Source organism: Neurospora tetrasperma, assembly GCF_000213175.1.
Source record: "Neurospora tetrasperma FGSC 2508 unplaced genomic scaffold NEUTE1scaffold_6, whole genome shotgun sequence".
NCBI classification, from domain to species: Eukaryota; Fungi; Ascomycota; class Sordariomycetes; order Sordariales; family Sordariaceae; genus Neurospora; species Neurospora tetrasperma.
In genome coordinates this window covers 1,215,756-1,239,764 of record NW_009799104.1, presented here as the reverse complement: position 1 = coordinate 1,239,764, position 24,009 = coordinate 1,215,756, and the positions used below count along the sequence as shown (strand labels likewise).

The 24,009-nt window shown below is 51.0% G+C and overlaps 11 protein-coding genes across 11 annotated transcripts; 8 read left to right on the top strand and 3 right to left on the bottom strand.

Annotated features, from left to right (window-relative positions):
• Window positions 1-1,362: 1,362 nt before the first annotated feature.
• On the top strand, window positions 1,363-2,373 carry NEUTE1DRAFT_124530 (mitochondrial import inner membrane translocase subunit tim-17; the record flags this gene model as incomplete). The annotated part of the gene is made up of 4 exons (XM_009855903.1): window positions 1,363-1,431; window positions 1,604-1,724; window positions 1,793-2,028; window positions 2,099-2,373. The coding sequence occupies 4 exons, from the start codon at window positions 1,363-1,365 to the stop codon at window positions 2,138-2,140; spliced, it is 468 nt and encodes a 155-aa protein (XP_009854205.1).
• Window positions 2,374-2,472: 99 nt separating this feature from the next.
• NEUTE1DRAFT_148619 (uncharacterized protein) lies at window positions 2,473-4,046 on the bottom strand (the record flags this gene model as incomplete). Its single annotated transcript, XM_009855902.1, has 1 exon — window positions 2,473-4,046. The coding sequence occupies one exon, from the start codon at window positions 3,968-3,970 to the stop codon at window positions 2,504-2,506; it is 1,467 nt and encodes a 488-aa protein (XP_009854204.1).
• A 1,503-nt stretch (window positions 4,047-5,549) lies between these two features.
• On the top strand, window positions 5,550-6,581 carry NEUTE1DRAFT_87391 (uncharacterized protein; the record flags this gene model as incomplete). The annotated part of the gene is made up of 3 exons (XM_009855901.1): window positions 5,550-5,813; window positions 5,873-6,302; window positions 6,376-6,581. The coding sequence occupies 3 exons, from the start codon at window positions 5,550-5,552 to the stop codon at window positions 6,579-6,581; spliced, it is 900 nt and encodes a 299-aa protein (XP_009854203.1).
• A 63-nt stretch (window positions 6,582-6,644) lies between these two features.
• NEUTE1DRAFT_48806 (uncharacterized protein) lies at window positions 6,645-7,520 on the bottom strand (the record flags this gene model as incomplete). The annotated part of the gene is made up of 1 exon (XM_009855527.1): window positions 6,645-7,520. The coding sequence occupies one exon, from the start codon at window positions 7,518-7,520 to the stop codon at window positions 6,645-6,647; it is 876 nt and encodes a 291-aa protein (XP_009853829.1).
• A 2,993-nt stretch (window positions 7,521-10,513) lies between these two features.
• Window positions 10,514-12,841, top strand: NEUTE1DRAFT_87389 (uncharacterized protein; the record flags this gene model as incomplete). Its single annotated transcript, XM_009855900.1, has 4 exons — window positions 10,514-10,560; window positions 10,929-11,180; window positions 11,265-12,292; window positions 12,356-12,841. The coding sequence occupies 4 exons, from the start codon at window positions 10,514-10,516 to the stop codon at window positions 12,700-12,702; spliced, it is 1,674 nt and encodes a 557-aa protein (XP_009854202.1).
• A 754-nt stretch (window positions 12,842-13,595) lies between these two features.
• NEUTE1DRAFT_103682 (uncharacterized protein) lies at window positions 13,596-14,195 on the top strand (the record flags this gene model as incomplete). Its single annotated transcript, XM_009855899.1, has 3 exons — window positions 13,596-13,876; window positions 13,943-14,069; window positions 14,148-14,195. 3 exons carry the CDS (start codon window positions 13,596-13,598, stop codon window positions 14,193-14,195), a joined length of 456 nt encoding a protein of 151 aa, XP_009854201.1.
• A 1,206-nt stretch (window positions 14,196-15,401) lies between these two features.
• NEUTE1DRAFT_103681 (uncharacterized protein) lies at window positions 15,402-16,083 on the top strand (the record flags this gene model as incomplete). The annotated part of the gene is made up of 2 exons (XM_009855898.1): window positions 15,402-15,932; window positions 16,012-16,083. The coding sequence occupies 2 exons, from the start codon at window positions 15,402-15,404 to the stop codon at window positions 16,081-16,083; spliced, it is 603 nt and encodes a 200-aa protein (XP_009854200.1).
• Window positions 16,084-17,610: 1,527 nt separating this feature from the next.
• Window positions 17,611-18,189, top strand: NEUTE1DRAFT_49141 (uncharacterized protein; the record flags this gene model as incomplete). The annotated part of the gene is made up of 1 exon (XM_009855548.1): window positions 17,611-18,189. The coding sequence occupies one exon, from the start codon at window positions 17,611-17,613 to the stop codon at window positions 18,187-18,189; it is 579 nt and encodes a 192-aa protein (XP_009853850.1).
• Window positions 18,190-18,633: 444 nt separating this feature from the next.
• NEUTE1DRAFT_148615 (uncharacterized protein) lies at window positions 18,634-20,371 on the top strand (the record flags this gene model as incomplete). Its single annotated transcript, XM_009855897.1, has 1 exon — window positions 18,634-20,371. The coding sequence occupies one exon, from the start codon at window positions 18,634-18,636 to the stop codon at window positions 20,293-20,295; it is 1,662 nt and encodes a 553-aa protein (XP_009854199.1).
• Window positions 20,372-20,471: 100 nt separating this feature from the next.
• On the bottom strand, window positions 20,472-21,269 carry NEUTE1DRAFT_148614 (uncharacterized protein; the record flags this gene model as incomplete). Its single annotated transcript, XM_009855896.1, has 1 exon — window positions 20,472-21,269. The coding sequence occupies one exon, from the start codon at window positions 21,252-21,254 to the stop codon at window positions 20,472-20,474; it is 783 nt and encodes a 260-aa protein (XP_009854198.1).
• A 1,539-nt stretch (window positions 21,270-22,808) lies between these two features.
• On the top strand, window positions 22,809-23,735 carry NEUTE1DRAFT_112750 (uncharacterized protein; the record flags this gene model as incomplete). The annotated part of the gene is made up of 5 exons (XM_009855895.1): window positions 22,809-22,835; window positions 23,150-23,255; window positions 23,401-23,410; window positions 23,485-23,657; window positions 23,719-23,735. 5 exons carry the CDS (start codon window positions 22,809-22,811, stop codon window positions 23,733-23,735), a joined length of 333 nt encoding a protein of 110 aa, XP_009854197.1.
• Between the last annotated feature and the right edge of the window lie 274 nt (window positions 23,736-24,009).

Sequence of the window (24,009 nt, the reverse complement as noted above, 5' to 3'; positions counted from 1 at the left end):
TCAAGTTCAGCTGAGTCACACGATTGAGCGATCAAAAGGAACGGAATGACAATGGCTTCTTCTTATAATACTCCGCTCTACCCCAGACAGCAGGCAAACATCCTGGCTCTGATGTCCACACAATCAAGGAACTTTACGCCACAGTTGGTGTCTGGGCGAGCTTCAACACTATCAGTTGCGGATAGTGATGGTCTCCTACGAATATTTTGCATGATAGCCGCGGAATCCAGCCCAGTTCCTGGGTCTTTGCTCTGTCGTGGAACAGCAAGATTGAGCCAGTCCAAAGGTACCGTGACATGGGTTGCTTCGAGCTTGGGGGCTTGGGTATCACAAGCACAACAAAGAGGTACATTTTCACTTCGAGATCAAATCACACCACCACCTAGCTAGTGGGTTTGAAGACTGGTCGGACAACTGGCTCAGTTGTCTCGATGTTGTGTGGGATGAAGCGACATCGGATGGTGATGAGACGCGTCGAGATTGCATATGTCGTACAATGCTGCTGTCACTTTGTGCCTATTCTGTTGGTGAAATATTGACTTCGAAATGTCCTGAGATCCAAATCATCAGAGCATAGAGTCCACAAAGGCTCGCAAAAGTTCAAACTCCCGAAGCAGCTGAGTTAAAACAGAAGAAGTAAAAGTGATGATCGCCGTGATGATCGAAACAACCTTGGTTCGAAATCAGCTGAAAACAGGGCGAAGAGAAGGGTGGAAGGTACCCGAAGGTACCAAATTATGAGGCAAAGTGATGTTAGGAGGACGCCGAGAAATGGCTTCAAGGCTGAATAGCACCCCGAAACTCGCGCTAATATCGAGCCATATCGGTGACTTGGCTCCCATAGTCGGCGATCAATGAGACCATCAGCAACTATCGCCGTATGGACTCGCCGATTTACGCTGATGTTGGCGCAAAGTGTAGGCGGAACAAGAGGTGCAATGTATCGTCAAGGTACCAACCCGCCCGAAGTGATAAGTGATAATGGACTGAAACAAGTGACGCTCGGGCCAGAAAAGGAAGCCAGGTCTTGGCACGGCAAGGTTGGTGGGCCTGCCCGGAACTGACCCCTGCAAGGCGGTCATAATTTTCTTTGGCTTCTGAGATCATCACCAAACGTCTCCGAACTCCGCGCCCGTATCTTTATCAAAAATCCATCCGCATCCGCTTGCTCCCCCGCCGACTCCCACCTAGCAACGCCACCAGTCCTCCACCACCACCACCACCTCCCGTCGCCTTGCGTCCCCGACGACCTCCCTTCATTGTCGCACTCTGAACTAGAACTCGACTGCGACATATTCACTCCTCTCCGAGAGACCATCCGATCACCGTTTAATCCGCGATCCCCATAAACCACCCGCTAAAATGGATCACACTCGCGACCCTTGCCCGTGGGTTATCCTCAACGATTTCGGTGGTGCCTTCGCCATGGGTGTATGTTTTCTCTTTTCATGTTCTTGTTATCGCACTATACGGGCAATCACCAGTGATGACACACGTCGACTGTGGTTGGCCTAAACCCCTCGTTGTCGCCGCCGCCTAAACGTTGTTGACTGCTTGCTGCATGGAGTCCGTTCCGTTACTGACACAATGTCGCCGACCATAGGCTATCGGTGGTACGATCTGGCACGGTATCAAGGGCTTCCGTAACAGCCCTTACGGCGAGAGGAGAATCGGCGCCATCACTGCCATCAAGATGCGCGCCCCTGCGCTCGGCGGTAACTTCGGTTAGTCAACCCGCCTGACACATCTCACGCGGCTCTTGCCACGGCCGATACTGACATATGGCATCCAGGTGTTTGGGGTGGTCTTTTCAGCACATTCGACTGCGCTATCAAGGGACTAAGGAACCACAAGGAGGACCCGTGGAACTCCATCCTCGCCGGTTTCTTCACGGGTGGCGCGTTGGCGGTTCGTGGTGGCTACAAGGCGGCCCGTAACGGTGCTATCGGCTGCGCTGTTCTCCTGGCTGTTATTGAGGGTGTCGGTATTGGTTTCCAGAAGATGCTTGCGGGCGCCACAAAGCTAGAGGTATGCATGGGAAGGTCGTTGAGGGATAATCAACTGGCGGTTGCTAACTCGCATTCTTTCTCACTACTAGGCTCCTGCGCCACCTCCGTCCAACGAAAAAGTCCTTGCCTAAATACAATACAGCGGTCATTTAAAAAGTTCGATTTATGATGCGCAAAGATTGTCGACCATATCATCTCTCTCAACTCCTTTCTCCCACCTGGCCCGTATCGGTTGGGCTAGGCTGTGTATTTGTCTACGCATTTCATGACGGTTCAGCATTTTAGGTGGCGGCGTTCCATGTAACATAGAAACGGGTTTGTTGGTTACGCTTGCCATATAAGGGGGGTCGGCGTGGATGCTTTGCCTCAGCGCGGAAGAACAGCCATCCGAATAATATTTCTCTTTTTTTTTTTTTTGGAAGACAGCATGCGCTTTGCGAACGTGTTACCGGCTAACGTGCTTCAAAACAGAAGGGAACCATGTAACTAATCTACTAGATCTTTTCGCCACTCCAAAACCGCGGATCTTCGGGTCTACCTTCGCCGACATACGAACTGGAGATATCCTGATCCTTTCGAAAGATGCGAGCATACGCGACACCTTCCTCGTCTATCCAAGCCCGAAACATGCCACCGCAGTTATAGTTCTGAAGGATGTCGGACCGTGTCTCGACGACATTACCATTTGCGTCCCGCACAACCACCAACTCCAGTCCGATAATGCCACCTTCGCCTTCGCCAGTTTTGCCCCATCGATCATCGGCGCTCTTCTGAAGCTCTCCGGACGGCCCAGCAACCTTGGTCAGGGCCACGACGGAAGGAAGGCTAGAATACCGGGCAATGGCGCCCACAGTTCTCGCGGCAGCAATGCGGAAAAATGAATCACCATTGCCAGTTCCAGAAACACCGATCGACCGGGTGGTGGTCAACCCGCCAGACGAGTCTTGAAGAGTGGGGGTATACAGAGAAGGCGAAGGCAGACAATCAGCGATGAGTCCCTTGAGCGCATCCGACAAAACCACTGCTGCTCCCGGGCTACACAACGGATTCCGCGATCCGTTCTTATGAGGAGAAGTAGGATCACCATCCTCCGTCCACTCCTCAGCCCAGAACCCAGCCCCGACAACAGGCGTATCACCAATTCTGCCCGTCAACTTGTTCGTCATGCCGCCTGTGCTCGTCGCCACGCAAATCACGCCCTCGACATCCAGCGCCACCGCACCGACCGTTCCCTGCGGGAGATACTCGTCCTTACTCCAGGTCGCTGAAACGCCACTAGCAGCGCCAGTGCCAAGCATATCCTGCTGCTCCCTCTTCTCCCTTTCCAACGCCCGAACGTGCTCGTCCCACCGCTTCTGCGTAAAGAAGTAACTAGGATCCACCATCTCCAAGCCATACTGCCTCGCCAACTTTTCCGCCGTTGGGCCATGAATCAGCGTATGGCCTTGTGCCGAAGGGACATCAGGCTCCCCATCCCCATTATTATTATCAAGCTTCTTTCCGCGACCCAGAAGATCGTCCCTCCCGTGTTCCAAAACCTTCCTTGCCAGAAGAATCGGATTTCGAACGTGGCGCAACCCGGTCACTCCCACACCCCGCTTAGCCTGACCCCGGCTGACCATGACGGAAGCCTCGAGCTCATTGATGCCATCGCGGGTAAAGACGGCGCCGTGGCCGCTGTTGAAGAGGGGGTTGTCTTCGAGAAGGGTGACGGCGTAGGTGGCGGCTTCGAGGGCTGATGGGAGTTTTGAGGAATTGGAAGGGGAATTGTAATTGGACTGGGTGGGCGTGGTCAGGTAGGTGTGCGCCTTGGAGATGATGGTCAGGAGGGAGGAGCGGTAGGCGACGTAGCGCTCCGGGCCGAGGCTGGCGGGGGTGATGTTGCCGGCGCCGCCATGGATGATTAGACGCGGTTGAACTTGGACGCGGGTAGGGGAGGAGGGTTGGGGCTTGTATTCCATTGTTGCGGGTATGTTTCTTGATGGATTACTTGCTGGTTGTCAACTCTCTCAAGGCCTCCAAGATTTAATATACGGACTGTTACGAGTGTGATTTGTGATGTGGTGAGGGGAAGGTAGCAGTGTTGTGTTGACTTATCTCGGGAGTTCATTGCTTTGAGCTGGGGCGGTTGTTTCCGATAAGCTGATAAGCGTTTGATTTAAAAGGTCCGGGTTGCAAAAAGGAAGGTGGACCTTTCAGGTACGTACCTCTACCTACATTCCTACTCTTATCTCCTCCACCCCCGCAACAGCTTCCAAGTTTCCCCTTGGAGGTTGACTTGCACATGCCTCAGCAACCTCCTTCGTGCATTGTGCAGCCGTACCCGACCGTGGAGAATGGCGGGGTTGTTGCGGAGAGAATCTTGTTCAAATTATTGAAGATCCCACTTCTCAAGACCTCGGTCTGCTTTGACAATTTGAACATCGCCAATTTGACTTCCACACTTCCCCCTCCATATCACGGACCAATGATCAAAGTTGATCAAACGGGTTCAAAAGATCAAGGCAAGACTTCCATGTTACAAGAAGAATAAAGTCGTGTAACTTGTTATCAAGCACCCGTTTCTTGTCAATTCGAGTTTGCTGTTTCTACTCGACGCTGGATTGAGTTTGTTTGACTAGAGGCATATATTATCATCGTCTTCAATCCGAATCGCAATGCGAAGCTTCTTCCGCAAAGTCAGGGACGAATCACAAAAGGTCCTCCAGGGGGATCAAGGCGCCAACGACAGGTCTTTAAACACTCCTGAACATCCCCCTCGATCAGAGGAGTATGAAAGTGGGATGCAAAGTAATGAAGGTACATATTTCATGATTTCGATATCGTCCACTTGAACATCGTCAAGTTCGTTTCTTATCTCTTCAGTTTCGTTCCTCCCATTCCTCAATTTCCTTCTTCGGCACCTTTTGGTTTCATTTCCAAAGTTCGTTCCGTTTCATGTTCCTGGCTGCCGCTTTAGTGTCTGTCGTCACCCGCTCAGTGTCACCTCTTACTTACACGTCTTTCCTTACCTACCTTAGCTATCTCTTGCCCATCCAACATCCTCGTTGCTTCATTTGTTAGCTTTGGAAGCAAGCCCCGCCCTCGTGGATGGTATGACCATGAACCATATCAGTATCCAAATCCTCTTCTGCCCAAGCCAGGCAATGGTTTTGAAGATTGACACACCACCATTATCCATGTTACATACTACAGTAGTCAACTCGCCTTTTCGACATCAGTGACACCAATATAACTCAGATGCGCGTTCATAGTTTACAACACATTTTTCTGGTCTTTGTCACCACATTGATCTTGCTAACACGCCCGGCACAATGTTGGTTAGCCCGTTCCGCCGGCAGTCCGCACGGGCGCCATCAGCATCCGTCTTACCGTCTCGATCTTGATGTCGATAATACTAAACCCGAGGGCGAATCCCCCCTCCATGTCCGCAATGTCGAGAGACTCGGCTTCCAGGTCGCCAATAATAGCGCCAGTCATCGCGATCTCGGCTTCACTGGGAAAATTGCTGGAAAGTGGTATGCCGTTTTCGGCGACACCATGTGGTGTGCGCCTGGGGTCACCAACTTCCTTGAGGATACTCCCGGTTTCCATGGCATGGTCCGAGATTCAGTCTCCCTATTGACGAATGACCCTTTGACCGTGGTGGATCTGAACCTGAACGATGATTATCCTGTCCCGCATCAAAAACAGCTGATCCCTTTCAACGAGGCATGGGGTGAAACGAACCAATACGGTTTCGGTGGCACGAGTTTTTGCGAGACTGATGCCGAGGCCGCGACCGCTGCGCTTTACTACCTTGTGGTAGGTGAACCTTCCGCACAGTTACTTTACGTGTGATGATCCGCTAATGAAGAAGACAGAATGTCAACGAAACCGGCGGCCTCCTAGGCGCTGGTGTCGCCAAGGTCGAAGTCATCAATAACACTCCCACGGTCACCCAGCGCTTCGGCAACAAGGGGTTCTGGTGGAATTCAAACACCACCGCCAAATACGGCGACCAATGTGCCTACCGCGATGAACGCTCTGAGTACATATACATCTGGGGCGGCCCCCCGAACTCGATTACTGGATGGCCTCACTCCAGTTACGCCTACCTTGCCCGGGTCAAAGCAGAAGATGCGTTCGATCTGGCCAAGTACGAGTATTTCTGGGGTCGTCAGCAGGGCTGGAAGTCAGAGGTTCTTACGAAGTTTGATGCTGGGACGGCGGTCTGGTGGGCGGTCGGTCAAGGTCAGGTTGCGTGGAATGAGTACTACCAGTGTTATGTGCTGGTTCATTTGTCTGCTTTTGGTGAGTCTTTAATTTCGACGCTCTCTTCCTTTGACGTTGTCCGTGTCATATCTAATGAAGAGACCTTCTCTAGGCGATGGTGCTGTGTACCTGCGAACAGCCCAGGCTCTGGAAGGACCATGGACTCCGGATGTCCAGGTATACAAGAGCGAACCTATCGACGGCGGATTAGTCTATGCCGGTGTTCAACACCCCTACCTGGATCCGACTGGACAGACATTGGTTCTGTCTTTTACGAACAATAACCACATTGAGGTTATCAAGGTGGCTTTTGCTTAGGCGTATCTTTTTCTTTTCACCTAACATACTTATTACAGGAAATTATATCCAGTTCTTACCTCATCACAACCGAAAACCACTAGTATCAACAGCAACCACCTTGCCCCCCTCCGTGACCGTCCCATTAACTGGCGCCCGCAACCCACCACACGTAGTCACATAAAGCGTCTTCCGGCTTCTATGGTCTCTCCCAAACGCAGCAGCCGTGTCCCCAGAAAATGTCAACTCCGTCTTTCCACCGCCAACCAGCACCGCCTTCTTCCCTTCTTTGACAGCAAGCAACGTGTTGTCTGAATTTGTCACTACCCAGATCACTCCGTCGTCATCAATGGCGAAGTCATCTAGAAACGTCGCTTGGGGGCTCAAATCCGCTACAGTCTCGACAGCTGCTGTCCCGTTCCCTTCGTGGTAGCCGTCCCGATCAAGCTTGACTCTGTAGATTTTGACGGTTGCGCTATTTGTCCAGTACAAGTAGCCCAGGTGCATTTTGATGCCGTTTATGCCCACCACGCCGCCGGAGGAATTAGTTGGTGCACTCATTTCCGGTACCTTGACGGCGACTTTGTGAAGCCCAGTTTGGATGTCAAGACGCCAGACTAGGCCAGCGAAGGAATCGGCTATGAGTACAGCATCCGGGTTGCCGGGTATGGACGCCACGCCGTTGGGGAGGAGTGCCGAGGTGAGTTGGGCTATTTGGGTGATGTTGATATTTTGCTTGGTCTCTTGTCCGTCAGTGATACCGTGGAAAGTGGTGTTGTATCGGAAGTCAATAGTCCATGCAAAGAACGGAGAGCCATTCCCACTCGCATTGTTGCTAGTCCCATTGCCCCCGAGAGTAATATTTCCACCCACTACGACAAATAAATCCTCAGCTGGCTCAGCGATGCCAGCGAGTCCTTGGACGGAGTCGAATGTGTGGATGGTTTTCCATCCGCTCATCGAACGGTTAGGAAGAAATGGGTACTGGTTCGGGTTCGTGTTGGGATTGGACACGAGGTAAAGGCTGGCGGTGGGAGCAAATTCAGTGAGGAGGAGGTCCCCGTTGGAACGGACGATGATGTTTTCTAGCCAGGTTGGGGAGGGGAATTGGGTTATTATGTGGTTCAGCAACGGGAGATGAGCGTAGTGGTTTTCGGATTCGGACAGACATGAGGATGTGAAGAGTAGGATGGAGAGAAGTCCGGTGAAAAGGGAGGATTGGTGTTTGAGATGGTAGTATGTCATGCTGTGTCGCTGTCAGGCAGAAGAGCCTCAGGCGATGGGTTGTGAACTGGGCGAATGCTTGTGCTGGAGGATTTCTTTCTGTATTTCCTAACATTCATCTTCTTCTTGTGCAAGAACTCTACGATGAAGCTTGCGGTGTTTCTAACATCTCGATGGAGAGAGAGTCCGCGTACTAAGTAAGACAACCGGCTCGGACGTACGGAAGTCATCTACACCGCAGCTGCGCTTCTCTATCACTCGGGGTCTTCTTACCACTGATAGTACATTGGAAAACCACATTGTCATTTTGAAGGTATCAAGCAGGAAGTGTCGATGCATTGTTTATATGAAGAAAGAGTACCACAAGGCAGGAGCGTAAGGAGATCAAACAGCAAAAAGAAAAAGGAAAAAAGAAACCACGAACCACAAAAATGGAAGTGGACAAATCGCAAAAAGAGAGGACGTATGGAAACGTCGGGAATTGAGCCCGACGTGGGGGTCGAACCCACAACCTTGAGATTAAGAGTCTCACGCTCTACCGATTGAGCTAGCCGGGCAGCGTAAGCTGCCATGTGTTGAAGAGGTGGCTCCGTTCTAGCAATTATAAGGCCTGGCCTACAGCGGAGCTATAGTAGGCTCGACCCTGAACGACATCGCTGGCCAACGATGACGCATCATCTCAACTTTTTTTTTTTTTTTTTTTTTTTTTTTTTTTTTTGGCTAGTTGCACAACTTCCATTCATTCAACACCATGACCTAGCCGCAAACAACCTACACTAGATGGACCCTCTGCCGAGATATCCGGGTTGAGGCTAAGGATCCTTGGTGCGCTCGTGTTGCGTTCCTGAATTTTTTTTTTTTTTACAAGTACTGTGGCAAGTTGCTCTAGTCCATTACCTGAAACCGATGTCAGGAGACGGTCTGACTGATCAGAGGGCTAGAAGTGGTTGAAAGCTCTTGCTACGAATGCTTATAACTGCCATACTGCTCAAAGACCATAGTTTCCTGTTTATACGTAGTGAGAAAGCACAGAAGATTCGGATCCCCAGCGTACAGATGCCCTTTAATACCTACTCGACGCCCACGATTACTGCCCCTGGGTATCATGCCAAGCATCACGAACACAACACAGAAGTGTAAGATGGCTGGTATGTGGGGGTTGGCGTGCCTTACTGTTACAATACACTTACTGTGCAGACCAGGGCTTACCCTGCACGGTCAGATAGTCTTACCCCAACAGTATCAGGTACCGCGCCCAAACACAGCCTGACGGCTCATGATACACTGTATTCTGGGGACCGAGTCGTCAGTTCTGGTGTTTGCTCCGTGGGCTAGCTTTGGATCTTCGAGCCCGACTTTCGGCGAACTCGGCAGACTACCATTTTGGCCCATGGCGCCCGATTATCCAAGTTGGACATTCGGGCCTTTCCTGAGGCACGTGGTCCATCAGTTCCACCTGCCAATGCTACCCCCCAACTTGTGTTGATGGGGTTTCAGGCCAATGGCTCTTCCCCAGGAAAATCCATGCGGAGAAAATAAGGGGTAAAAGCGGGGGATTGGGGAAGAAGGCCAGGCTGGGGGAGCATTGGTAAAATTGGAGAAAGCATGCTCACCGGCCAGCCAGAGAGCAACACGCACCGACACGTAGAAAGAAGAAAAAAGCAATCGACTCCCAACGAGTCGTGCTAAGGTACGTAGTCCCGCTCGGAGCCTTGTCAAGGCCGACATCAGGCCGACAAACAGGTCGGCTCGGATTCCATCGCGAGATTCGGCACGCCGCCGCAAACCTTTACAGTCACGAGCATCGGTGACGCGAGTAGGTTGCGTGACCACAAAACCATCCGAGATGCTTCGAGCTCAATACGTTTTCTCGTATTCTTCTTCTTCTTTTCTTTTCCCTCACCGACCGAAATGGACTGATCACTTGGACAACCAACCGGTCTACAATGTCAGAAGCCAAGAAGTCAGAGGAATAGTTCTCCGGATTCCGCAAACTAAAGACAGCGCCATGTTACGTCACAGCCAATGGTCTTGGCAAGCTTAATTGCATGGCGGCTGGACGCCCCCAGACGCCGTGCCGCATGGGAATGAAGACAGAAGCACGAGCCATTCCAATCTTCATGTTTTTCTCGGGGTTTTCTCTTCAACAAAGGAAAACCTGGGGTATTAGAGGTCCTCATACATATCGCATATGGCACAAACCATAGCCTTGGCGGCTCAAAGAAAGAAAGAAAGAGCTTGAGCGGACAAGCGCCCAGCCGGCAACGGCATGCCACACAGTGTAGCTGGTAAGATCATCCCCAGTGAGGAATCAACACTGGGCGGACAACAGCCCGGCCGGCTGACGGAATCTCACACAGTATAGTAAGACCATCCCGAAAGAGGAAACAAAGCCTCCCTAGTTGATGGAGGCTTTGTTCTGACAAGGATGTATAGGACCGATTGTGACATCATAAGGATTGATCAACCTTCCAAGAAACTCTTCTGAGCGCGCCAACTTATGCCAAGCGTCAAAACATGACACAGGCCCAAACCAGTCCAAGTGCAGGACAGGCTCGACAGGCATGAACAGGGTCGCTTGTAGTGTAAACGGTCCTTTTCTGGATCCCCCCAAGACTCCATGCCCCAGTTTCTCCAGTCTCTCCAGTCCATTCTCCCAGTCCCCTCACAGTGCCCCGACCTCGCCACCCCGTTTCCCCAGAGAAACCCCATGGTATTTCTCCATCCCCATGATTTGTGAGCGGGTCTCTTCCCCATGGGACCGGTGGATCGACACGTATGTACACTACGATTGGGGAGACAACGAACGACCTGGGCAAAGTGGATATGACGATGGCAGGTTTCCAGAAGTCAGGTCCCTCGAAGGAAAGTTCTTCATAAAGTCGATCTGGAACCCGCATGATAAATCCTTATGACTGTTTCACTCCATTTAGCTTTACACTTTCTTTTCCTTACATGGGAATTGTTTGGATAAATCTTTACTTTTGATTTTCACTGAGTTGATTCATCCATCACTGAATATACCATTCCCCCCATCAATCCTATTCAGGAGGGCCCATCATGGTTCTGGGGAAAAAGTAAGCTCACTTCCAGAGACCAGGAGGAGATTCTTCTAGACAGCTACTGACACCCATCGCTCACCAGGTCAATCAAGATCAATGGCGCCGACATTGGCGTCGAAGCCATCCTTCTCGGTGCCGTCACCGCGATAGGAGGCTTCCTATTCGGCTATGACACCGGTCAGATCTCGGGCATGCTTCTATTCAGTGACTTCAAGAACAGATTTGGCCAGATCACCAAACCAGATGGATCAAAGGAATTCGAGTCCATCATCCAGTCACTACTAGTATCTCTTATGAGTATCGGTACACTTCTCGGTTCTTTGACTTCATCATAGTAAGCTCTCCCCTTTTCTCACTCTCCCTCTCCCCAACACACTCAACCTAGACACCAACAATACTAACCACCACTTCTCTACAGCACCGCCACCTGGTGGGGCCGCCGCAAGTCCCTTACATTCGGCGTCGGCCTCTTCATCATCGGCAACGTCATCCAGATCACCGCCATGCACTCCTGGGTACACATGATGATGGGCCGCTTCGTCGCCGGTCTAGGCGTCGGTACCCTCTCCGTCGGTGTGCCCATGTTCCAATCCGAGTGCTCCCCTAGAGAAATCCGTGGTGCCGTCGTCGCCTCTTACCAACTGCTCATTACCTTTGGTATCCTGATCGCCAACATTGTCAACTACGGCGTGCGCGAGATCCAAGAACAGGACGCTTCCTGGCGTATCGTCATTGGTTTGGGTATCTTTTTCTCGCTTCCGCTTGGTGTGGGAGTGCTGTTGGTCCCCGAAAGCCCGAGATGGTTGGCGTCCAAGGAGGATTGGGAGGGAGCCCGCATGTCGATGGCGAGACTGAGAGGCCTGAAGCATGACCCGCACAATGAGCTGGTGGAGGATGATATGAAGGAGATGCGGGAAGTTTTGGAGAAAGAGAGGACTGCGGCCGTGGGAACTTGGAAGGAGTGTTTCATCCCCAACAAGAACGGTGTTCCCAAGCAGGTGTACCGCACATTCCTGGGTATCGGCATTCACTTCTTGCAGCAGTGGACTGGCGTCAACTACTTCTTCTACTATGGCGCCACTATCTTCCAGTCGGCGGGTATCAAGGACCCCATTCAGACACAGCTCATCCTCGGCGCTGTCAACGTCTTCTCGACGCTGTTCGGTCTCTGGGTCGTCGAGCGTTTCGGACGCAGATGGCCGCTGTTCATCGGTGCTATCTGGCAGGCGTCTTGGCTCGCCGTGTTCGCTTCCATGGGCACCGCTCTCGAACCCGACCAAAACAAGACGTCGGGTATTGTCATGATCGTCTCGGCGGCACTCTTCATCGCTTCTTTCGCTTGCACCTGGGGTCCCATTGCTTGGGTCGTCATCGGCGAGAGTTTCCCTCTGCGCACCCGTGCCAAGCAGGCTTCGCTTGCCACGGCTGGTAACTGGCTTGGAAACTGTAAGTTCACCATTTTTTCCCCCTTTCCTCATGCATTAACAAAACTAACAAATATCCCCACAGTCATGATCTCCTTCCTCACTCCCCTCGCCACCGATGGCATCGGCTATGCCTACGGCTACGTCTTTGTAGCCACCAACATCATGGGCGCACTCCTGGTCTGGTTCTTCCTGTACGAGTCCACCAGCTTGTCCCTCGAAAACGTCGACCTCATGTACAGCGAGCCGGGCATCAAGCCGTGGAACTCGCACAAGTGGATGCCGCCTGGCTACATCACACGCATGCAGCGTGATGATGAGTACTTCCACCATCCTGAGAAGGGGTCGGATGGTCTTGAAATCACGAATGGAAGCAAGGAGATGCACCCCCACGAGGAGAGGGAAGAGAAGGTTGTTAACCATAGGGTTTAGGCTTTTATGGTTGGGAGAAATGGGTAAAATGAAGGGCAGCGATATGATTCTTGTACAAACTTATGCATATGGGAGGTTGTAAGATTATGGGTGGATAGGCTGTTGGCAAGGCGTTGTTGGGTCATGATGTTTGGATAAGCCTTTTTTTTTTTTGAGGACATAGCGGGTTGGCAATGACTAATGACAAGGAATGAATTGATGTCAAAACGATGTGCGAGACTCTCCATGATACTCTTTTCCGTTTTCGTACCTCGTGTCATCCTTGTTGATGGCTCGACTCTCTCGTTTGTTCTCCCTTTTTCTCCCCTTTTCTTCCCTCCTCCTCTTCCTCCCTTCCTTTTTTTTCTCATGTTTTCTTCGTCTTGCTCCTTTTTAGCTTTCCTCCTCCATTATGTCTCTTGTTTCTCTGTCTTTTTACCGCGTCCTTTTGGCTTCTCTTTTTCATGATCATATTTTCTCAATTCCTGATGTGCAAGCTCGACATGGGAAAATGAATTAGTGCCTACGCGTGAGGCCCATCATCGACCAATCACCCCAGAGTGTTCGTTTGTAATGCGGGAACGAAGGGACATCGAGACCACACGGCCGACTCGGAAGGATGACTGCAGAGCAACCCGACGGCCAGGAGCTCCAAACAGAAGCATGGCCACGCAACAGCAACGAAGACTAAGATGGCATCGATAACGAATGAGTAACAGTCTTGAAAACCGAAAACATTTTCCGTTGCTGTTAAAACCCCCATTACCCGCGTATAAGTATCCCCCCCCTCAGCTCTCATCGTCCTTCTAAACTCACCATCTGATGAACACAACAACCTTTTCGAGCAACGAATCTGCCTTTTCTTGCCCCCGTTCTCAAGCACTCAGCTACATTCCCTCTAGCCGTCCATCAACATGGCCTCTGAGACGAATGAGGAAGGCGGACCTGGTCAAATTTATGCTAAGTTCGTCGATGACGCAGAAAAGATTATGCGCCAGTTCAGTACTCCTGTCATGTCTGCCAACCTACTGAACAAAATGACCAGTCAGCAACTGTGGCCAGACACTGCTCCGGCGGAGTGGAGTACCTACCATCAGATAACCAATGTACAACGCCTACAACTGGAGAAGATGTTTGAGATAATACAGAGTATCGACGAAAATGCCTGCAGTGGATGGCAGCCTCAGAGGATATGGTGCGGCACGCGTATCGAAATACTCAGACAAATACTCATGTCACTGGCTAGCCTGATGTTTGTGAGGACAAGTACGATCGTTACCATGGGAACCTATGGAAAAAAGTCCTTCGAATATAACGGAAAGAAAGAACTGGCGGCGCAGCTGGTTTCGAACGAAGGCATTGCTTCCCTCAAAGCTGATTGTGCGCTCGCAAGTCTCCCTTTCAACACATGGTTCATTCGCTATCTCACTACGGTAGTCAGAATTACTTACCAGCACATAACGCAGATTCTCAAGCTCATCACCAAGCTCACCGAATCCCCTACCCCGAAATAATCCCAATAGGCACTATGGAGGCGATGGCCATGGCACTTTAGCATTTCTGCTCGGCTCGGAGGACATTCGTGTGTGGGATTCTTAGCAAGGGGGGTATTATGAAACTTCTGGACAGATACTTGGAAGATTATTTGGAGCAATAGACAAGAACACACCTTTATCTGCTCACCGTGCAATTTCCCGAGTTTTCGAAACCACGAGCATTTGCTGAAACCCTTTTGAGTAGAAATCATGGAAATTGGCGAGAAAGCAACTTGCTATTCCACCGAAATCATCATTGTAACACTGAAGGGTAAGGCAGATTCCCAAAACGTACCTAATAATAGTGGCTAAGCCCGGCCGGCTGGTTGGGTCGGGTTCCCAGAGCCCGGAAGCCCGGAGCTAGTACTTGTAGGCCGGAGGTACAGGCCGGGAGGTGGTCGGTAACCAATAGCAAGCGCGGAAAGTGTCGCACCAGCGCAGCTGACTAATAATAACACCCTCGCTAGCCAGAATTGGAAGCAGACAATGATCATCTACAACCCGTTGCTGTACCTTGACATATTCCATACTACAAGGCTGGAACACTCCCCTGGATTATTCTTTCCACAGGCATCGATCCAATCGAGACGATCCTCCCAATGCCTTCAAGTTGCCTTATCTCTTCGAATACCAACATCCAAAACCATACCCCCTGGCTTGGCAGACATTGGCGACACCGAGTCTTCTTTGACGCCTACTACCTTTGATGGGCAGTGCCGCCAATGCAGGCCGTTCAAAAGGTGGCCATGTATCGAAATAGAACTCAGAAGCGAAGGCTTGCAAAGCCCCCATCGCCGATCGACTGAAATGTAGGCTTGTGAGAAGGCCTACGAGGAAGAAGCAGAGGCCTCGTTCAGAACTCAGGAGGTCGCCAGCAGGAGAATACCACGGCCATCTTAGGGTTCACAACACATACCTATGCTTCACCCACTATCCACACCGCTACCCTCGACGTATAAAGCACTAACCGTGCCTACACCACCAACCCAGTTGAGTCTCCTACACTCAATACTAGCTACGACTTCTCTTTACCTTTCCACCTTATAGATCCACCTCTACTGCATTTCAATGTCCGAGGCGAGAGAGAAAATCAGCACTACTTACCAGTTCTCTTTCGGCTCCGCCGCGATCTTCTCTCAGAAAAATCTTCCACTTCCTCAAACAGTACCTCCTGCCCCATTCAAGATGACGCCCAAACCCAAAGAATCCACAGACCCTAACGGATCCGGCCATCTCCACGCCAAGCTCGTCAACGATGCGGAAAGCGTGCTATGCCAATTCAGCCTCCCCGTCTGTTCCACCAAACTAATAGACGAAGTGATGAACGAAACACTATCCATATCCTCCGGTCCAGCACAATGGAGCGCCTATCACCAACTAGTCAACGTCCAACGACTCCAGCTAGAATCCCTCTTTAATTGCGTTCTCGGTTTCAGTGGTGCCGCTTGCACCGGATTGAAGGGAGGAGGAGGAGGAGGACCGGGAACATATAGATCGGCGGCTGTGGTGCGATCCGACATTTTAAGGTCTATCCTTCTTTCTCTCGCCAGTCTCACGTTTCTTCGACTGAGTACGACTATTACCATGGCCACGCATGGCCCGCATTTGGTCGGTCCAGGTCCGCGGGTGAATGGCGCTATAAGTAAAATGCAATTGGGCAGCGCGAGGCTTGTCAATGATGAGGGGCTGGTGTCACTTAAGGCTGATTGCGAGCTGGTAAGCTACCTATCGATCATTTTACTCATTTGATAAGTATCATTATTCAGGGCACGGCGCTAACAATTTCGGCGTTCAGATTGTCAGGCTTATCACCCAGCTTACTGCTCCGCCTCCTGGGAAGAAGACAGCCAAGTCCGATTCAGAATGATCATATTTTCAGGTTGCATACTGGCAGAATACCTGTACAGGTCATCCATGTGTATAACGGAGCGAGAATGTGTTGATTTTGCAGACTGGAAAGAAGCGAGAAGGTATCCCTTCGCTTAAGAATTGTAGAATGAAAGACTGGCTGTACTGATATTTAACTTTGGTATTTTTGAAATGTAAAGGTCGAAAATGTGTCGTAACCAACCAGACACTCTCTTAAACACTGTTTTGAATTGAGCTGAATCAGCGTTCCTGTCTCATAAATTACATGACAACCCCAAGACAGTCCCCGTGGGTCCTAGATCATGCGATTTTCTCCTCCTTCCAAGCGGCTTCCTTTATGATACCGGGGCCTCTACTTATGATCTTGTGGTCTCCTGGCAGTAAATTGCATTTGTTCGCAGACAAATTCATCGATGACTGACGCACTAACTGCAGAGTTTGTCGACATGTCCCTCGCAGTACGTGGTACACGTGACCGTGTAGCGACCTAGTTTTCGGGAGGCAGACTTATTCGGGACGTGGGTTGCAAGGCATGACAGGCGGCGGCGGAGACCGTATGCCCGATATTATTCCACCATAATGATCTTTATACCCATATATGGTAAAGAAAAAAATAAGTATAGGTGTATGCTACTTGTGATACCTGGCTATCGGTCATTCGGGGATGACAAGGATCGTATGTGGGCCGGATTCCGGTCGGAAGTCGTCAACTGCGGATCCGGATCCGGGTCGCCAAGACCGCGCGGGCCGTACACTAGATAGGTGGGTCGCCGACCGGATCTGGTCATTCTGCCACGTCAGTGAACACACATCGCTGCAAAGGAACGGAATACAAGGACGGGAGCTGGCACGATTCTTCATGCTTAACCCCTTTGTCGGGTGTAAGAGATCCATACTGATTGGTATCGCTCGACGCGGCCGTATGGTGATATTAAGTTGATTGTCGTCGTATCACTGTCCACAGCAACGGCGGCGGCGCCGTCAAGGACCGCCACACGTGAGATTTGAGCGGTGTGTCTGGAATGTACGACTTATCGCTTCCCGTCCCTTGGGATGCGGTCCACGCGGGTCGGTTGTGCGACGTGGGCGGTGCATTCAACCGGAACGTGCTTGACATGGGTTGGCCGCAAAGCCCAGTTTTACGTGGAGGGCGTGAACGGTGCGCACGTAACCCGCTTTCCTCCCCAGGAAAACCATTGATTGACGGTCATGGTTCCTCAGTTTGTCCAATGCAGTGTACAGAGCGCATCCTGCAGTCGCGCCTTACCAAGGTATCCTGCAAGGGAAGTTGAAAACCGATAGAAGAAAAGAAGAGAAAAAAGGCAAAACGAATCCGGACCTGGTTCGCGGACTGAGATGTCGTATTCCGATTAACCTTCTCTCCCTCTTCTCCAAACTTCCTCCTCGTTTTTCCCGACTTGTTGTTCTTGGCCAGAATTTGACAAGCCGCCATATTCACCAGTCCAAAAAGCAACACCACTGCTTGGTTTCTCCCCACTTGAGCTCTTCTTGTTCCATCGGCAAAATGGGTTCCTCATACCGCACCGAAGACAACGGCAAGATCTCTGACCTTCCTCAGTTGCACCGCTACATTACCGGCCACAACGCCGATGGAAAGGCGGTTGTCCACAGCCAGAACGATTTCGAGTGGAAGTCCTACGCTGAAGGTGAACTCGCCTTCAGCGTTGCCTACACGACATCGGAATTCCCAGTCAACCTCAACAAAGACGCCGACGTGGCGGAGCACACGCGAGTGCTGGAGTCGGGAAACCTCGGGCTGGTCAACCCACGCGGGACGGTTTTTCGCTGCGTGGACTTTGCGCCTGGCTACGCATGCGGAATGCATCGAACGCAAAGCCTCGACTACGGCATCGTGCTGGAGGGCGAGGTAGACATGGTGCTTGACAGCGGGGAGGTGCACCCGATGAAGCGGGGCGACGTTGCGATTCAGCGGGCGACTCAACACCAATGGGTCAACAAGAGCAAGACTGAGTGGGCGCGCATGATGTTTGTCTTGCAGGATTGTCAGCCCCTGGTTGTCGGTGGTCAGGAGTACAAGGAGGACTTGGGCACCAACTCGGGCTTGCCGGCCAGTGGAAACTGATTCTGGTTGTAAAGGGTGACCGACGCGGGGGAGAGTACCATGTTGTTAGAAGCAGTAGTCTAGTTGGGGCACTGGTTATGAGATGAGGTTCCAGTTTGTATCGAGGAGAAAATGAGATGTCGCGAACGGGTACCGCAATTCGTATTTGTTTACTCGCTGATAAGCTGTTATCGGGTGTTGTAGTTTGCAAACGAGAAGTCCAATGCTCGGGTGTTTGCCAGCTGGCATTAGGGCCATTTGTTTGAAACAAGACAGGCAAGTACTTCCTGAACCTCCGAGTGACGTCACCCACCCCTGTGCCACACCGCACCACAGCTTACTGCCAGGCTTGGGGGTGCCTAATTCCATTCCGGTCTCTCGTGCTTGAATATCGAAATATTTCTACATTCCAATGCTTCCTATGGACCACACCACTCGCCCCGTTCGATTCAACGTACGGACAGGATGGATAACCCTACGCCATCGGATCCTCTGCAACTACACGTCAACCGCAATCCCCAGCGGGAATCGACGGCACCACCCCACCATGTCCTCCCCACAAGAGCCTTTCCAGCACGATTGAAGCCAAGCTCGGGAAGGTCCTCTTATTTGAGCTATCTGCCATCGTGGGACCCATCCCCTGGTAGGTCATGTCCTACAAGCAATGTCGGAACCAAGACCGTAGCCGGCTTTCGGAACCCTTGGCCGAGCTGGTGTACACCTACGTGCTTCCAAGTCTGGCATCATCTCAGCTGGGGAGAAGATCAAGACCCATGTGTCGTCCTAGCCGCTTCACACCTACGCAGCTTTCCTGTCACAGACAAGCTCCCAGAGAAGAGAAAACGACCACTCTTCAACGATGTTAAAGACTGGCCTGATTCTGCTGGCGCGAAGGCTGCACGACTATTGCGTATCGAGACCCCCGATTTCTCTTTCGATTCTTCTACATCATCACATGCCAAAGTAACATGGCTGGGCCACGCGGGTGTCTTGGTTCAGTTACCTCCCCCATATGCCGCCAAAGAGTCTCGACCTATCCGCTGTCTCTTTGATCCCATATTCTCGATGCGGTGCTCACCCAGTCAGCGAGCAGGACCCATTCGTGCCTATCCACCCCCATGCCGCGTCCAAGACCTGCCCCCGATCGACGCCGTCTTCATCAGTCACAATCACTTTGACCATCTGGATCACGACACCATCATGGCCATCTGGAAGAGCAGCAAGGAAAATGTTCGCTTCTTCGTACCTTTGGGAAACCGTACATGGTTCGTTGACTGTGGTATATCCGAGGAGCGAGTGACGGAGATGGACTGGTGGGATTCAGCTACCCTTTGCTCACTTCCAGGCAAGGGGAGTTCCGCTACGCCAAGTATCCAGATATGGTGCACACCGGCTCAACACAGCAGTGGAAGGGCGGGCGTCGATGCAAATTCTACCCTCTGGTCGAGCTGGTATCTTCGTCGCCAAAGTCCTGGAGGTATATATCGCATCTTCTTTGCTGGCGACACAGGCTATCAGTTTCATGGTTCCTCGGATTGGCCGCCCAGTCCACCGTCGGGAAAGAACACACAAAAGCCGAACACTCAGGTGAGTGACCATACCGAATATCCTCCATGTCCTGCTTTTGCCGAAATCAGAGACAGGCTGGGCCCCCCAAACCTGCTACTGCTCCCAGTAGCAGTCGGGTCAACATACTCCTACGTCCGCAGCTTCGTTCCCTTACCAGACTGGATCAATCCTTTTCCACGGCACAGCGTGGGTATTACTGCAGGTATACACATGCCGCCATGGGATGCGGTCCGCGTATTTAAGCTCATGACAAAGCTCCTAGACAAGGACACGACCAATGAGGACGCAAGTGGGAGCTCAGATCCAGGGAAAACCCCGAATCCGCACCCACCGGTAGCAATAGCCATGCACTGGGGTACCTTTGTAACAGAAGGTGCCGAGGTTCTGAAGACTCTTGGGCAACTCGAATGGGCTTGTCAGCAACAGGGAGTGCACTTTGCCAGGTCCTTGCCGGTTCCTGATAAGGAGAGCGGAACTCATGAATCAGGAGAGAGGCCAAGAAAGGAAGTTCCTGTATTCGTCGCCCTGAATCACGGGCAATCCGTTGCGCCCAGATAATCGGGTAGTTTGGACGCAATACGCTCAAGGTTCCATGACATTGAATAGCGTGTCCGTCGATGTCTAACAATTCCCCCCCCCCCGGCGTGCGCCCTGAACATCTGCATTGCGATTCCTCCAGATCAGTTGTCAGTCCTTCCTCTTCATGTCATACCATGATGCGTCTTAGTAGCTGATCACAGCGGTTGACAAGTTATCCTCGTTTCAGGGGTAAATTCATGGCCCACCTCGACAAATTCCCAAGTCATTCGCTGCTTGTCCATATCCGCAGTCTTTGGGTTAATTGCTGCGGGACCCATGGCCGCCCGAACCGACACCACCTTGACCGGCAAAAGATACACAGTCTTCTTGTGATCAACCCTCTTTAGAAGCACATATCCTTTGTCATCCACGGCTTTCCTCACACAAAACTGCTCATTTACCCCTAAATTCCCGAGCGTGGAGCCGGTCGCGTCTGAAAGAATCCCCCCTAAATGAACCGCCTCGGGCATCTTGTCTTCATCGAAGCATATAGAAGAAGACCTAAGCCACAACCCCGTCGCTGCGTTCCGAAAACCAAGCCATCCGTCTGACTCTTCGCAGTGCCAATGCCAGTTGCAAATACCCGCAAAGGTCTTTGCCTGAACCGCGTCAAGAACGGGCGGGTTGGGAAGTAGTTCAAGAGGAGTCACCAGGCCTAGTCGTCCCCTGATGACAGTGAGTGCCTTTATCACGTCCCCAGACTTGTGGACTATGATGTAAGTCGAGCCGGGGCCGGGCGCAGAATTGCGGGTGATGTATGGGATATTACTACTGCGGTTCGGCGTGGATGTGGATGCGGACGAAGACGGTGGCGTCCTTATATTCATGGTGCATGGCTGGCTGTCGCTAACTGTGGAGGTTGACACCACCGAGATGCTATCGTCAGGGCCAAGGTCTTTTTCGTTGTCGAAGTGGGAATGTCGCGGCGTGTAAGCCATGATCGCGATCTCTTCTGCGGTGAATGTGTTGATTGAAAAGACGCAGTGGTTGGCAAATAACGTGAGAGGAAGAAGACAGAGGGTAGAGAAAGGCCTTAAATGGCTCGAAAAACTTGCACGGACCCAAATTATTGATATCAGAATGACGAGGGACAGGGGTTTGATAAGTTGGTAGCGGTCGTTTGCCTGGCGAATGGACGTCGGAGGCCCAAATGCAGGTATGCGTTTTCGGGTGATGGAGGTGAGGGGGAGGCCCACGACGGCAGGCATCAAACGACAAAGAGGGAACTTGGTGAGAGCAACTGTCGTCCAGAGAGACGAGAGCGCAGGTTTATACATGATAGATTCGAAATTGGTGATTCTGGCGTTGAGTTAGGCAGAGGTATGCTCTCCTGCGCAGATAATGCAGCCGAGAATATGCTGGAAAGCTGCACCTTTCACCGCCGTCCTCCACCGCAAAGACTGGGGGGATCCGTCCTGAGCTTCCCCTGGAAATCAGGCAGAATCTGCAAGAAAACAAGACAGGACTGGTTTATTTGTTAATTTGGTTCTTCTAACGGGGCAGAACAAGAGTAAAACAAGGCCAATCTAGAGACCTCGTTGACCTCAGGAAGAGAACGACTCGTTTCCGTTTGTAGAGTTTCGACAATAACTAGGATTTTCAACGCCACAAAAGCACTTTCCGCCCTCAAAAGCTCAGGTAGTTTACAGCATAAATCCGCGAGAATCTCGGCAGCTTTCCCACTCTAGTAAACTCTGGCTTTTCTGTACCGAACTAACAGACATACCAGTCCTGTATCGTACTGAAGCATTTCATACCTACGGGAAATCCTATGCAAGACAATTATTTTGAATGTCCCCACCCTCAAACGCCCTCAAGAAAACAGGTAAAGAAAAGACAGGGCAGAAGGAGAATCGAAATTTCAGTGCCCCGGGGTGGTAACATGTCTCCCTCACTCTTTTTACCGGGCATAACATAAAAAGTACATACTCGTACACTGCAGTGTGCTTAGATTCTGAGTCCCCCCTCCTCTGAGATGCCTCCGTAGTGGCAGTAGAGAAAAAATATAAACCGCTGCTGCAAGTTTAAAGACCTCCGTAAAAGGAAGGAATGTGTGTTGTCCTGACTCAGATTAACAGGCACCAAAAGGTAGCGAAACGTATAGCGGGTGGCCTCTCCGAATCCCAATTTGCCCGATTTTCTATGGTAGCCCTCGTCCAAGGTGCACATGGTGGCCGACCCCAGGCTCGGTTAGTGCACTATCTTTACTGCTGCAAGATTTTGCTTAGTTCAGTTAAGGTTTTATCTCATCTGCTGGCTGACTAGAGGTACCATCCGGACAGCCACCTGACGAGGACACTCTGACTTAATTTTTTGTTACACCGCAGCCATGATCATAGAGCTTTGTTCACATCTACTTCGGGCATTTTCCTTGAACAGGTTTAAATAGCCTGATAATCTGGCATTTAAGTCTTTCAGGGCCTTGAGAAAGATAGGTTGACAAAGACAGCTCGATAAAGACATTCTCTAACAGATCTAGGATTTTGAATACAATGGCTTTGACTAAAAAACTTCTGAGTGTAAGAGAGTATCTACCATACTCAGAAGGATAATGGGACTTTGTTAGTGAACAATGAATACTGATGTAGACTCATGTGCACAATAACTGTTCAAATGATTGAACAATACATGTAAGGGACGAAGTCCATCACCCCCGCGATGTTCGCTTCACTGTTAAGGTACCTCCTCTGTATGAAATGATTATACCCTCCCCAAGTTATGACGCAGATTTTTCTCGGGACTCGTTACGTCAAGATATCGATTACCCCGTCATCTTCGATCCTGGAAACTCCACTTCACGAACATTGTCTACAAACACCATGACCCATTCAAGGCACGTGTCCATCGAACACGATTCAATATCGTCCACGCAAGCCAGGTGAACAGAAAATCCGTCATTGATCCCATTTCCTCCAGGCATCAAGAGACGCCACCCAGGAGTGAGTGGATGGATAACAACAGAAACGAACATTGGATGACCTCGAGATATAAATACCCTCAAGGAATGACCGCGCCAACTTGCAGTCAATTGGACCATTAACAAAAAAAAACTCTAAAACCAGCAGAAGCCTAACCACTGACTAGGTAAGGTAAGGTAAGGTATCATCTCTACACCAACTTCACCTCATCAAATCACGGAAAGAAACAAAATGTGCATAATCCAAAAAGGCCAATACGACTGCTGGCACTACATCACGGTGCGATACTGGCCCTGCCGTCGCGCAAGACGAAGAAGAATGATGAGGAGAGCAAGCCTGAGAAGAAGAGGAAGAAGAGCAATGTGCCCAGAGCGGCAATGCAGAGAGCTAGCCCAGATGCTGGACATGTCGGGCATGTGTCCGGTTTGTGTGAGGTACCCTGCTGCTAGGAATTTGTAATGACTAAGATGATGGAACCGGTTAGGGTATCACGGGTTGTGAAGGGTCGGGGATAGGATGTCTTTGTTGGTTGAGGTTTTTTTTTTGGGGGGGGGGGTGGGGGCGGATGGGGATGGTGAGGACGAATAAGCCAAGATCAAGAGCAAGATGAAGGAAGGAAGAAAGAAAGAAAGAGGAGTAGAGGTGCGCTGGACGAATTGGTTTCGAAAATTCTAGTCGTTGGCGTCATGGTAAGGTAAGACACACCACGACATGATATGACACTTAAATGCAGGATTTGAATAGCATGGAAGGCATGAATAAGGTGGAATTCCAA